This window comes from Podospora pseudopauciseta (assembly GCF_035222475.1).
Source record: "Podospora pseudopauciseta strain CBS 411.78 chromosome 5 map unlocalized CBS411.78m_5.2, whole genome shotgun sequence".
NCBI lineage: Eukaryota > Fungi > Ascomycota > Sordariomycetes > Sordariales > Podosporaceae > Podospora > Podospora pseudopauciseta.
The window spans coordinates 1,144,004-1,157,545 of record NW_026946666.1 but is presented as its reverse complement, the minus strand read 5'-3'; the positions used below and the strand labels follow the sequence as shown (position 1 = coordinate 1,157,545).

The window sequence follows — 13,542 nt, the reverse complement described above, 5'->3', positions numbered from 1 at the left end:
AGGTGGCATCTGGGGTATATTTTGTGGTGCTGTAATGTGGCCCGAGCGCCTCGCCTCGGCTCTCATCGGTGCAATCTTTTCGGAGCACAAGAATTGCTAAAGCACAACCCCCGGCACTCAATAATCTAATCGCATCAACAGCTATGGTTGTGCTGCGGGCAAAAGAATTCGTTTACCAGAACATCCCGTTGAGAGGAATTGCGCGGTTTCTTCTGGTTAACCCGTCAAACGACCCTCTCAGTCCTCTCCATTGCAGCCTGCACGACCTACCAATAACCCATCCCACTTACGATTTTCTCATTCCCCCAGTGCAGACCAAGAAAAAGACGCGGCCAATTGTCCTTAATGGTAACGAGGCCAAGTTGCAGTTCGAGATCGAACACTATCTGCGATATATGCGCCATGAGACCAAGGAGCAGATGTTCTTCCTTCGACCCCTTTGCATCAACCCTCATCAACCTGACGAGGCCAAAAGTTACGACCTACAGCAGAACGACCTTGTTACCAGGGCTAATAACGTGAGAGGTTTCATGGGAAAGCCGCCGAAACGATGGGATCTAGAGCAAGTCGCCAAAACACTCCGGGAAATGCACGCTTTGGCTGTTAACACCGCGGCCCGCCCACAAGACAAAGACGCTTTTCGAAAACAATATGCGTCCATCCTACGATTATTCTCTCTGCCAGAGCCCTCAAAAGAAGCAAAATCTGTGTTTGAGCGCTGCTTGGAGCTGCTCTGCAACTCAATCTGGAGAGACCGATGGACAACGCTGCAGACAATCGGTATGGTCAAAGGAATTGATCTTTATATTGGCAGGACATCAATCCCTATCGAACCCTTCTATACGCTGGCTCATTTCATCCACGATGCAAGAACCCTGCAGGCCTGGGACGTTCTATCCCAGTTTTCCAAATCAAACAACCTCGCGGCCGCTAGCCGCATTGCCAGGAACCGTATGGGGACGCTTCGGCAGCTAAAAAAATGGAAAACAAAATTGGCACCGAATCAACTACTCCCGCCGGATTTGGAACAGAAACTTCGAGATCACTTTGCCCGAGAAGAAAATACACCAGCTTGGAAGACCAAAGTCATGGAGAGACAACGCACCCTGAGGGCGAAAATCAAGCAGGCGATGAAACAAAGGGATTGAAGGTGGAGGAAGATCAGTTCGCACAGGAAGCTCAAGATAGCAGTGGACATTGCGGAATTACAGAGCAACCAAGCAGCAGATTGTCCTTGGCGGGGAGAGCTTCGGTTTGGAGCCTATTACAACTAATTTCAGCCGCCGTGGCCGCAGGATGCCGACTCTGCAGAAGCCTGAGCATCAGATAGCGGATCACTTCATCACCACAGCATCAGATAAACCATCCAATGAAGACATTTCTCCACTACACCTGCGATGCGTTCGATTTGACGAGCAGATGACGTATCCATGCTTTATAACAATGATCCATGGTCAATTAACATTTGGGGTGATACCAACACAATCAGCCACCCCATTTTTTCGGTGCATGCCAGTTCAAAAATGACCGCCATCCTCACCCAAACGCCCCGTCTCTCCCAGCCACCATTCCGAACCACCACCCTCCACTTTCTCAAACGCAGTTTAGCCACCATGGGAGCGGTCGATATGCCCGGTTTCCCCTTTAAAAGGGCCTCCGGACTTGATCCTCCAGCTGAGTTTGTCAAGTTGAGGAAGACGGATCCGGTGTCGAAGGTGAAGCTGTTTGATGGGTCACCGGCGTGGCTGGTGACAAAGTACAAGGATGTTTGCCAGGTGGCTACTGATCAGCGGCTGTCAAAGGAAAGAAGACGCCCTGGCTTCCCGGAGCTGAATGCCAATGGGAAGCTCGCTGCGAAGCAGAGACCTACCTTTGTGGATATGGATCCCCCGGAGCATACCAAGTATCGGTATGTTGACATTGTCAACACATTCGGGGGTTTGAACTGACAAGCTGGGACAGTGGCATGGTCGAATTCGCCTTCACGACAGAGCACATCAACTCTTTGAAGCCCTATATCACCAAGACAGTCACGGATTTGCTTGACAAGATGAAAAGCAAGGGGTGCTCCTCTGGCCCGATGGATCTGGTTCAGGAGTTCGCTTTGCCTGTCCCATCTTACGTAAGTTTCCCAAGAGCTGACTGATAGCCCTCCAGTTAGCCGCTAACAGGCTCAGATGATCTACACCATCCTCGGAGTCCCTTTTGAAGACCTCGAGTTTTTGACCCAACAAAATGCCATCCGCACAAACGGTAGCTCAACGGCCAGAGAAGCATCTGGTGCCGCACAGTCCGTAGTATCCAATCTTGGACCAGCCCGACTGGCAAGCTGACATGTGACTTCAGAGAGCTCCTCAAGTACCTCACCCAACTCGTTGAGAAGCGTCTTGAGTCCCCTCAAGATGACCTCGTCAGCAGGCTGGTGACAGAGCAAGTCAAGACTGGGAATCTGAGCAAGGAAGATGCGGTGCAAATGGCGTTTTTGCTGCTTGTTGCTGGGAATGCTACGATGGTGAACATGATTGCTTTGGTATGCTGCTGTTCTTGTATCCATGTGCCAGTGGCAAAGCTAACCATGTGTCAAAGGGCGTGGTAACCCTCTTCCAGAACCCTGACCAGCTTGCTGAGCTCAAGGCCGACCCAGAGAAGTGGGCGGGTCCGTTTGTTGAGGAGCTGTGCCGGTACCATACTGCGTCTGCCATGGCCATGAAGAGGACTGCTAAGGAGGATGTGGAGATTGGTGGCAGGGTAGGTCAGTCCAAAACCTTGGCTAGAAGGCGCCATGGCTGATGAAATTCTCGACAGATCATCCGCGCCGGAGAGGGCATCATCGCCTCGAACCAATCAGCCAATAGAGATGAAGACATTTTCTCGGACCCCGAAAGATTCGACATGCACCGCAAGTGGGGACAGGAATGTGCCCTCGGGTTTGGGTTTGGCCCACACCGGTGTATCGGGGAGCATCTGGCAAAAACTGAGCTGATGACTGTGTTTGGTAAGTTTCGAGGTTCTCGTGTGTACGGTGTGAGTTGCACGTGTTTGGCTGATAACATGTGGAAAGCCACGCTGTTTGATAGGGTTCCGAGCTTGAAGCTGGCGAAGCCAATCGACGAGATTGAGTACACGCCTTTGGATCGGGACGTGGGGATTGTGAAGTTGCCCGTGAGTTGGTAGATGGTATCTACAAGATTTGGAGTTGGTGGCAAGGGAAGATCAATGCATGTTGGCTGGCGGGAGGATCTCTGACGATGCGAACCTCAGTTATTTCTGAAGATTTTGTAATCTGACTCATAAACTCCTTGGCTAAGTGGTCTCGATCAAAGCCAGTTCAGTCGTCAAACCATGGAAGGATGTCCTGACGCTGCCTGTTGATCATGGACACAGAGGGGTCCTTCATAGTGTATGCGCTACAGAACTAAACACATCCTGGGTGGCGAATCAATAATCATGTACATACTCAAAGGTTCACCGGAGGATAAAGTTGGGTCTGTTTCCATATCTCGAGCCCCACTTACAACATCAGTGAGCTATGTCAAGAGCATTACCTTATCGTGACCAACCGTTATGTGGAGCATTGGGCACTGTCACCAAATTAGAATTTACAGTGCTAAATGGGTACTGTTGTAACGCCTTGGACATATGCAGTTGGAGACTCAGCTGTGGCTTCCTCAATTTCGTGGAAGAGACCACCCCCCATAAACTTTGCATTTCCTGTCCCTTCCCGGCCCCGTATGTGGAGGCATGCAAGACTTGATAGAGTAACAGGGTGGATTATACGGTTACACTAAGGCCAGCCTGATTTCTGGGCTCTTGGCAGATAAGTCTCCTGCTCTTCATGTATAAATATCCCACTGCACGCTCTTTCTGAGCACCTCTGTTCTTTTGTCAGACAATCTCACAAGTTCAATCACATGCTTGACATCAACTGTCTAGGTTCCCGAACTCAACACTCTCGTTCACTAGCCCAATCACTCTTTCCTTCAATCTTTCTATCCATAGCCGTCGGCTTTCGTCCTATCCTCGACTACCCTCGCTCCCAGCCTACCGCGACCCTCGTCATCCTGTTAGTTATTACTTGGATCTTCTCGGCTCCAAGTAACATCAACCCATGATTCCACCTCGTCAATTCAGCATGACCTAGCTATAATTATCATCACTCACAATCGCCATCACCGACAACCGTCACCAATTGCCACCACCTACTATCGTCACCACTAACAGCTCTCATCGGCAACAACCCTCGTCGACTACGATCGACATCACCTACAGCCATCGCTACCCACAATCTTGACACGATGTGCTAGCACTTTTCGAGATGGGTGGCAAAGTCGGATTCTGCAACCTCCTCGTGGTGTCACCTAGGAACATTGAACGCTGACCTCTCCATCCTCCGTCCTTCACATTGGTGAGGGATAGGGGTGCGGGGCCAGGTCAGACCGTCAGAGCCAATGCAGAGACGCTGGTTTGGCTTTTTGGCGTTTCGCGGTTCGCGTTTGGGGGTCTGGAGTATGGAGTATGGAGTATGGAGCATGGAGTATGGCGTTCTGTTTTTCGTCGTGGTGAAAAACAAGGACAAATTTGTCAGAGCCAGTGCAGAGACGCAATCTTCATCTGCTGTAGTTATATCCCCTTATTACCTCCCACCTTCCCCTCCAAAAGGTTTTTGTTGGCTCCCGGCCTACCAGTGGGACCCAGGAAAATGGGCCTTTTGCCCGTACACTCCCCTTCAACGGAAACCACACGTAAATTCGTTTTCTCGACATCCAACCGTGGACATCCAACCAAACTGAAGATATCCGGCTTCAACCACATCCTACACCGCTTGACAAAGTTGGCGATTACATATGCTCTCCTATGCCTGGGGCGATGAGAAGCCGACATTTTGCGTCTTTTTGAATGGCGTCAAACTTTCAGTCCGCGAGAACTTATATAAAATCCTACTGCGCTTGCGTCTCCCTGCTGAACCACTCAGGATCTGGATAGACGCAATATGCATCAACCAGAACGACAAGGAGGAGCGCGAATATCAAGTCTCAATTATGCAAAACGTATATCAATCGGCAACTGATGTCATTGCATGGGTTATAAAAGAAAAAGAATCTGAGGGCAAGTTAGCGCTCGGCTTGGTTGAGGCGATGCTCGAAAAGATCACTCCCTGGCTGGAAGAACAGAAGGTTACCACGGATTTGGTTGCCTGGATCAAGTCCATAACGACGTATGGCAACCCGTGGTTTGCCCTTTTGGGATTGATCTCACGGCCTTGGTTCTCGCGAGTTTGGATCATTCAGGAGGTGGCGATGGCAAAGCAAATTCTGGTCTACTATGGTTCTCATCAACTGGACTGGGTTGATCTCCTCTATAGCTCTATCTTCATCTCCCGAAATCAGTTTTTGATCAATCCACTGTTTTTAAAGGATCTCGAGTTCTTCTGGCGAATATGGGCCGCAGCTAAGCACATTGTCAAAGTCGGGTCTGTCTTCGGGGGCAAGGCCAGTTTGGCCCCAGCCTCATTATGTAAGGGGCCGCTCAGGGAGAAGATCCTGAAACGCGAACTTGATCATCAGAAACTTTATGATCTCGTGTGCTTCTTCCGAACGTTCAAGGCAACCGACGAGAGAAACAGAGTATATGCGCTATTACGGTTGCCGAAAGCTTTCAAAATATTCCGCGTCCTCTACCCACGGTGTCATATGATGAATATGGCCATCTTCTTGACCTCCTTTTACGTCGTCGCCGGTGATCTCAATGCTCGGGGAGGACTGGGTTTCCTCCCGCGAGCATATGGCACGGATGGCGGTGACGTGATGCCTTCATGGATACCACGTTTATACTTTGGTAATGACGACCGGAAATTTCTCAGGTTGATGTCTCGCCAATTAAACCTTTGGGGCAGGAACAAGGTGTTACCCGCCACCGTGCCGGTGGATTTTGGATCCCGCTTCGTGGTTCCGTCAGTATCGAGAACGAAACGCTGCACTTGTTTGGGCACGTGGCAGGTGTAATCAATAAGGTCAGCGAGATTCACGATCGAGGGGACCGGCTGAGTAATCCCAAGACCACCATGGACGACAACCCAGTACATCAGCTTCTAGCCCGTTAAAAGATGGGCCCGTATGGCTGGTGTTGCTGATTCTGACGCAAAACACATGATGCTCTATTGGGAGTATACAAACGATCACTCGCGACAAGACTCCGTCAAGGCTAAGGTTCGCAATTTATCCATCCCAGATTTCGAACTCCATCAACGATTTCTGGGTACCTTACTGATTGATTTCTGGCTCCAGTGCGGGGACAGATACATTCTCTTTTGGGTCATTTGCGAGCCCCGAGCTCAGGGCGCAAATCAATGGGTGGTGGAACCCTTTTCGAGTTAGAATGGCTCAAACATGCCATTCCCGGCTGTTTTTCACTCGCTCGGAGCTTGGATTACAAGGATTGACCTTTGGGTCCACGGATTTTTGGACTTTGCGCGAAGGACGCAGAAAAAGGGGATAAGGTCGACATGCTGTTCGGATTCAACACCTTACGTATCATTCGACAAGTCAGCACAAGTGCAGATAGGGTGTCTTACAGCTGGGTTGGACAGGGCACACGTACACAACTGGATGCAAGGTGAACTTTTTGAGAAGATGAAGGTGGATCCTCGTGGGGTGGTGATTGCTCAAAATATCAGGCTAGTTTAAGGTCTGACTAGCTCATTGCAATCAATGATATGCAGTTTGAAATGCCTGGGCAGGGTGGTCGATGAGCCAAGCCCAGTCAAGCCAGCCTTTGGCGTGACTTGACTTGACTTGCCGCCCAGGACCTGAACTTACTTAACTTGAGGTCATTGCCGGCTTGACTTGGCTCACAGGCTTGTAAACCTTCCGGTAGTTTTTCCGGCCAGATTCTTGGCAACATACAGGGGTTAAATTAATACCTTCACTACTATAAACCTAACTATCATCAGTATTTGTATTAGAATAAAAGACCCTACACGCTTTTGTAAGTCGGTATATCGAGCCTACCCCGAGCTTAACTTGGCTCACGCAAAAATTTGGCCCACTTAGCTCATCGACCCCCCTGTGCCTGGACAGACTTGTTGCTTATCTTACCTACCTAAACAGTACTATGCCTCGCTTCCATCAGGGCCAGTGCTAAAAGTAATAATGTTTTGAGAAACAGGGGTCACTTATCATGCCTATCACGCCTCGTTCTGAAGTGTTTACCTGGTGGTTTTCTGCTTTGAATAGTGACCGCACAAAGTTTTCACTCAAGGTTAGCGCCTTACGGAGGTATGCTACTTCCATTCGAGGTGCTTGGTAGTCAGCTGCCGTGTAACCACAGAGCTGGAATGTGAGATCAGCGCATATCTATTGAATTTACGACACATCCAGAACATGTTACGAGAGCGGGTGAGAATAGTCTTAGCAAAAGCCCAAGTATCTATGCTCTAGATTACATGTTCAGATATTTGGTTGAGAAGCCTGATATTCTCTGCGATTGCTTCATCCAGTCAAGCCGTTCCTTACTGCCAGTTTCGGTTGTTTCACTACCAGTAGGTGCCATGGGTGGATGCCTTATTTATTTTGCCTCTGGCCCCCATTATGACCTGTCTGGCACTGTGTCACAAGAAGGATGACGGAATGCGGAGTGCTTACCATCCGAGGTCCCAAGGGAATGCAATGATGCCAAGTTTAGAGTGGAGCTGACATGTTGTCTGACAACGAGCCACTTTCTCTCCGAAGGTTGACCGAAGAGATGCAAGGCTCCATCTTATACCAACTAAAATACCCACCATAAGTGGAAAACGGGAATATTACAGGTCAATTTTAGGTGGCGTCATCTGCTTATAGGTTGTCCGGAAGCGCAGCGAAAATCAGGGACTGTTTGTCAGGAACTAAACTCTGGGTCCAATATAACACGGTAAGCCTATTGCAATAGTTTTGACGACGACCAGCACCAACACCATGACTGTTGGTCTGACCTCAGATAAACATGCTCTCTTGTGTCCTCTTGCGAATAATGGTCACTGGCGAATCATGATCGAGATCACCTACCTTATGGACACTGCCAAAGGGATGCTTGGCATCATTTTTTGCTAGTGTCTACTCCGACGACGCGTAAGGTCTTGATGCTATTCATGTCGAACTGGTTACCCAACGAGAGCCAACGACAATGACACAAGCTCGGGTCCTTCCTCTTCCGGTGATGAGGCGATGTCTACATGTGTCAACAGTCTCTTGGTATGACTCGTATAGCATCCTAAAAATGTCTTGCCGAGCACAAGCTGGATGGCAAGTATATAACTCACCATTGACTTGTACTCAACCCTCCCTCCATCCTCACCACCATCACTATTCCTGTCAACATCCTCTTCCAACTTCCGTAACCCAGCCAACCAAACTACCACCTCCAACTATCAAAATGCAGCTCAAAAACCTCCTCACCACCCTCCTCATCACCCTCGCCACCGCGGCTCCCGCTCCTGCCCCAGCGGCCGAGGTTGAGCCCGCCCTCGAGGCCCGCCAATCCGTCGTCCGGGTCCAGTTTGAGATCGAGCGCCAAACCACCTTTATCCAGCGCGAAATCCGCGCCGGAGGCGGCGTCTTCAACCGCAATGGCCCCCTCTTCTCGGCCCTTATCGTCAGCGGACCGAGTAACGCCCGTTGCCAGGCTTTCAACGGGAATACTGCCGTGGGCGCTGCTATTGTTCCCAACAGGCAGGTGAATTACAATGGGGCTTTTGTTACGCAAGTGCGGTGCTAGATTGGGATCATGAGTGGCGGGAAGGTATTGGATTTTGGAATGGCTGAGGTGGGAGGAGGAGGATGATGAAAACTTTCTTCTTTTGCCAACTATTTCAGACACTCTTTTCATGAAGCTTCATGTTATTATCATTGTTAGCTGGAATTAAGATCTACTACTACTCGTACCATTTGACTTTAGCCTTGCCATTTGATCCGATATGTTCCTCCGCAACTTGAACATCTTTCACGGCCCCCTTCTTTGGTGGTGGACCATTGGGGTCGTACGGTACGCAGTCAACACCGTCGGCGTGAGAGGCTCGGCTTGCCGCTTTGCGGTAGTCTTAGTAAAGGGGTTGAGAGATTGATTTCACTGAGTAAAGTCCTACCGGTTGCACCCACGATCAACATCATAAATTTGCCTGTGACATCTTTGATGGTCTGCCCCTGTGGGAATGTAAGCATGATCAGAAGTCACTAAGATAGGTCAGTGAGCGGAAACTGAGCATACAATGGTGGAAAGATGCCCCATGATGATAACCAGCAGCTTGTTATTGCCCTCTCTGACGCAGAGACTCGACAACTTCCAGAATTATGTCTCACAAATCGTGAATAATATCACGGGTCATGCGCCCAACTCAATCCTGGCATAGATGTTGATCTCGAATGGCGCGGAATAACCCGTGCATTTATCCGGTCCAACCCCGGCGGCCTCTCCCCCTCATCACATCTCATTGAGGCGCAGCCTTGCAGAATGCAGCCATGAATGTGGCTTGTATCACGACTGCAGAGAGGCTGACGGTAAGGCAATTGTTAAGGCTCAAACTCAACCAGCAAGACTACATGCTTTCCTAATTTGCAACAGCGCCTCCGAGTTCAAGTCCGAGGCCTGGGCACTCAGGGGGTGAAAAGGGGCGAGCCAGGAGAAGGGTTAGGGTTGTCGCCAAGACAACGGTTACCACGTTTGATGATCACGAGTGGTCTTCTTCCGAGGGTGAGGTGAGGGGTTGCACTGGACCACTTGTCCCGGTTTGGCATTACGACTTGAACATATTAAGCAATATGTCTTCTGGGGTTCCGCACATCAATAACCCAAATGTGACTTACACAACGGTTTTTACGACCTGGGGTACGAATGGAAGGAAAAGGGCGTGAACACGTGGAGTGTTTGGTATGTGAGTTAACTGGTTTTTTGACGGAGAGCTGAAGGCTGATGTTGGGATTTTAGATCAGTGACAAAGACAAAGTCTTTATGGGTATCAAATTTTCATGGCAGGAATGGTGAAACCCATTAGGCGAAGGGGCTGCCCAACCTTACCTTGAGCTTTGTCCGTTGGTAATCTAGCAGTTTTGGCCTTGGACTAACAGAGTTATAGAGATCGAGGGCGCGAATATTCACAGGACCAAAGACTGGGAGACAGGTGAAAGGATGGCAGCCTCGAAACCGGAGTTCGGCAAGAGGTACAAAACACCAAGGGCCTCGTCAACGGCTAGCGATGCAAGCAAGCGCGAAATGGTGACCAGGTTGAGCGACCAGCTGCTTTGCTCTGCAGGGAAAGGTTCGGTTTCTTTTGAAGCGAGGTCACGAAGGAGAACACTCGGAAAAGACAGCCGAAAATACATTGCGAGAACATCTGCGCGCTCTCGTGCTCATGCTCGGGTGGCAGTCAGGCCGTCTTGGAAGACTCCAGAGTCAACATCAGTCTCTCTAACACCTCTCAGGTGTTCAATCTAAAGAGCACAGATGATGTCAACACCACGCTAAAGACCACCAGAGTTGGCGTCTCCTGACAAATCGACTGGATCAACGCCTTCTGAGTTCACGTGAAGGTCTCGACGGCAATATATTTGAGCAATGTTGGGCCGAGACGAAGATTCTAGATTTCGTGGTGCCTGCTACTCACGACTGCCGCTGGCATGTCAGAAAGCGAAACACTTGGCAGACAGCGGCCCAACATTAACATGAGCGGGCTGAAACCAGGCTGGCAGAGATTGTTGACCGTACACTAACCATAGCGATCTCGGCATCCCTCTTACGATCAATATCACAGTCTGGAGATCATTTGGTTCAGTTTACACTAGACAAATGTCTGTGTGCTACACAATAAACGGACAACAGAAAAAGCCACCGGGACCCATTCAACCGCCCAACTCACTGGACCCGGTATCCCACATCCAGCATAGCATCACATCACACCAATGCTTCCCACCTTTTTCACCTTCCATCTACCCAGGTTGATCCCTCCTCTTCTTTTCGGGCCGCCCGATGGGATGCCACGTTTTGCTGTAGCGTTTCGCTGGACGGTAGAATTTATCCTTCCAACCACAAACCTCTGTAGTCCTCGCTACTCATGTGTGCCCGTTGCCGCAGTGGCAACGTGGGCATCACAGCCGCCGAAGTCAAGGTCTGTGTGTGGCATACCACATGGCTTTCATCTATTTACCCCAGCTCCTGTCATGTTTCGGCCTCTTGGCCTTCCCACTCTTTTGCATCGAGACCTGTCTCTCTTTGCCCAATGTGGCAACTCCTAGAACTTGCCTGCCCAGTCATTGTATAGACGCTCCTTGTATATGAACTGGCTGTCCTATCACAAATCTGCCGCATACTCAGCCTGATCAGGGGAGACCACCCTGGATGACGTCGGTTCCGCACCCTCCAATTGGTCAGATGCCAAAACCACCACTAAAAGGGGTACCTTGTTTATTGACCCCACACGCAACGCGATCAAGGGAGGATTGCCGCCGAAAAGGTTTCTATCACCCGCCAAATCTATTTGGATATTGTCGCCTTCAATATCGACCCCGTACTGGCGGCCAGATGGCTGCCATGTGCTCGGCATTTCACACAGTCCGTCTGGTACGACGGCAGTTGCTTCCGAATGGAACAATCTTGGAAGAAATGGAGAATACCACGTTTTGGCGGCTCCAAAGAAAACCCAAGAAAAGAGATATAAATGTGATCCCCCGAACGACCATCATCATCGCCCTGGTTGAAGTTCCGGTTCAGCAACTGTTCCACAGTCACCACCTCTTTCCCATCGTTCCCAGCGAAGGCTGCTGTTGTCAGACACAGATCAAGACCAAGGAGAAAAGCAAAGATGCTTTGGACGTCGCTCTTCCTTGCGGCTCTGGCCGAGGCGGCCCCCAAGGCCAGCCCCAACCCCCAGTTTGGTGGCCCTGGCGGTCTGACCATGCTTCGATTCGGCTGCACCCAACTCGTCATCGACCGCATCGACCCCCTTGTCAACCCCGGCCAGATCCCCTCGCCTCACATCCACCAAATTATTGGTGGTAACGCCTTCAACGCCACTATGCCTACCGACGATATCGCCCAACACTCCACCTGCACAACGTGCTCCTTCGCGGACGATTTCTCCAACTACTGGACCGCCAACCTCTACTTCAAGGCCCGCAACGGGTCCTACAAGCGGGTCCCCCAGTTCTCTGCCCCATTGCAGTTCAACGACAGGTTCTCAACCCAGATCAACGGCGGTATTTTGATCTACTATGTTTCGGCCCAGCCCGGCCGCATCACGGCCTTCAAGCCCGGCTTCCGCATGCTCGTCGGTGATCCCAACGTCCGCTCCCGCCCCGACCAGAAGCTCCGTCGTCAAAACTGCTTCAGATGCTACTCCGGCCCCAACCACCAGGGTGATGTTGGTGCTCCTTGCATGGACAACAACTATGACACCGAGGCCTTCCCCACCAAGCCCTGCCCTGGTGGCATCCGCTCCAACATCCACTTCCCCACCTGCTGGGATGGCAAGAACCTGTATGTCCCTTTGTCTTCACAACCATATTGAACGCATCTAACATCTCCTCAGTGACACCCCCAACCACCAAGACCACGTAGCCTACCCCACCTCCGGCCCAGCCGACTTCCTCTCCCTCGGCGGCAACTGCCCCGCCTCCCACCCCGTCCGCATCCCCCAGCTCATGTACGAGGTCTTCTGGGACACCTCCAAGTTCGCCAACCGCGCCGACTGGCCCGCCGACGGCTCCCAGCCCTTCGTCCTCTCCACCGGCGACCCTACTGGTCTCGGCCAGCACGCCGATTACGTCTTTGGCTGGAAGGACGACAGCTTGCAGAGGGCGATGGACACCTCTGGCTGCTTCGGCGCCAGTTGCGCCAACTTGAGGACGCAGAGCTTGGACAACGCTAGACGGTGCGCCGTCAAGCCGAACGCGAAGGAGGATTATGACAGCTGTGAGTTTGACCCTGGTTGACGATGATGTTGAAGTGTGAATGTGTGCTGACTGGAGTGACAATAGGGCTTCCCGCTCTTCCTGGTGTTGGTGCCTGAGTGGCTGACTGTCTTCTTTGTTGAGGCTGCCAAGAAGAAAAGAGGGAAAGAAAATGGGCTTTTGTCGCTCGCTTTCGTTTAGGTTCATAAGAATGCGCAGCTTAATCTTTCTTGCCAATATCTTCGAGTTGCGCCTAGCTTATTTGTTGCATCATATTTCTCGGCCTTGAATCATACCATTGTTAGAATAGCACTGAAAGCTTGCTTGCCTGTGATGACGAAGAGTATCGATGAGTATTTGATGACCGGTTGATGGAGTCCAGTCTAGATATACTCTGTTATAGGTACCCAGGTTATGTCATTTCTTTTCATCGCAGATTCTCGAACATTACGTCCATTGGAGTTCACTGCAATCTGTATCTTCTTGTAAATAAAGAGACACTTTATAATCTTGACACCTGACACTGTCGGAGCTATCCCACTCAGACCACACTTTCATAGATACTGTGATATCTTGTCGAATTTCCACAACATCTAAACCGACATGTACTCGACACTTCAGGTACATTGCT

The 13,542-nt window shown here is 50.6% G+C and overlaps 5 protein-coding genes across 5 annotated transcripts; 4 read left to right on the top strand and 1 right to left on the bottom strand.

Annotated features, from left to right (window-relative positions):
• Positions 1-143: 143 nt before the first annotated feature.
• QC763_512908 (uncharacterized protein) lies at positions 144-1,148 on the top strand (the record flags this gene model as incomplete). The annotated part of the gene is made up of 1 exon (XM_062913843.1): positions 144-1,148. The coding sequence occupies one exon, from the start codon at positions 144-146 to the stop codon at positions 1,146-1,148; it is 1,005 nt and encodes a 334-aa protein (XP_062764101.1).
• A 282-nt stretch (positions 1,149-1,430) lies between these two features.
• On the top strand, positions 1,431-3,548 carry QC763_512910 (uncharacterized protein; the record flags this gene model as incomplete). Its single annotated transcript, XM_062913844.1, has 7 exons — positions 1,431-1,909; positions 1,963-2,122; positions 2,172-2,290; positions 2,317-2,530; positions 2,587-2,748; positions 2,806-2,995; positions 3,062-3,548. The coding sequence occupies 7 exons, from the start codon at positions 1,431-1,433 to the stop codon at positions 3,172-3,174; spliced, it is 1,437 nt and encodes a 478-aa protein (XP_062764100.1). The 3' UTR covers positions 3,175-3,548.
• A 4,858-nt stretch (positions 3,549-8,406) lies between these two features.
• On the top strand, positions 8,407-8,748 carry QC763_0082740 (uncharacterized protein; the record flags this gene model as incomplete). Its single annotated transcript, XM_062906138.1, has 1 exon — positions 8,407-8,748. The coding sequence occupies one exon, from the start codon at positions 8,407-8,409 to the stop codon at positions 8,746-8,748; it is 342 nt and encodes a 113-aa protein (XP_062764099.1).
• Positions 8,749-8,861: 113 nt separating this feature from the next.
• Positions 8,862-9,408, bottom strand: QC763_512915 (uncharacterized protein). The gene is made up of 3 exons (XM_062913845.1): positions 9,238-9,408; positions 9,116-9,173; positions 8,862-9,057 (listed from the first exon to the last, which is right to left on the bottom strand). The coding sequence occupies exons 1-3, from the start codon at positions 9,256-9,258 to the stop codon at positions 8,906-8,908; spliced, it is 231 nt and encodes a 76-aa protein (XP_062764098.1). The 5' UTR covers positions 9,259-9,408; the 3' UTR covers positions 8,862-8,905.
• An 84-nt stretch (positions 9,409-9,492) lies between these two features.
• Positions 9,493-13,260, top strand: QC763_0082720 (uncharacterized protein). Its single transcript, XM_062906137.1, has 4 exons — positions 9,493-9,901; positions 10,103-12,498; positions 12,551-12,933; positions 12,999-13,260. The coding sequence occupies exons 2-4, from the start codon at positions 11,825-11,827 to the stop codon at positions 13,028-13,030; spliced, it is 1,089 nt and encodes a 362-aa protein (XP_062764097.1). The 5' UTR covers positions 9,493-9,901; positions 10,103-11,824; the 3' UTR covers positions 13,031-13,260.
• Positions 13,261-13,542: the final 282 nt, after the last annotated feature.

Coding starts and splice junctions, on each gene's coding strand:
- QC763_512915 (XM_062913845.1), bottom strand. CDS start 9,258: ATGGGGCATCTTTCCACCATT. Junction 9,174..9,237: donor TGGGGCATCTTTCCACCATT/GTATGCTCAGTT, acceptor ACATTCCCACAG/GGGCAGACCATCAAAGATGT. Junction 9,058..9,115: donor GTTGATCGTGGGTGCAACCG/GTAGGACTTTAC, acceptor ACTACCGCAAAG/CGGCAAGCCGAGCCTCTCAC.
- QC763_0082720 (XM_062906137.1), top strand. CDS start 11,825: ATGCTTTGGACGTCGCTCTTCCTTGCGGCTCTGGCCGAGGCGGCCCCC. Junction 12,499..12,550: donor TGCTGGGATGGCAAGAACCT/GTATGTCCCTTT, acceptor ACATCTCCTCAG/TGACACCCCCAACCACCAAG. Junction 12,934..12,998: donor GAAGGAGGATTATGACAGCT/GTGAGTTTGACC, acceptor GAGTGACAATAG/GGCTTCCCGCTCTTCCTGGT.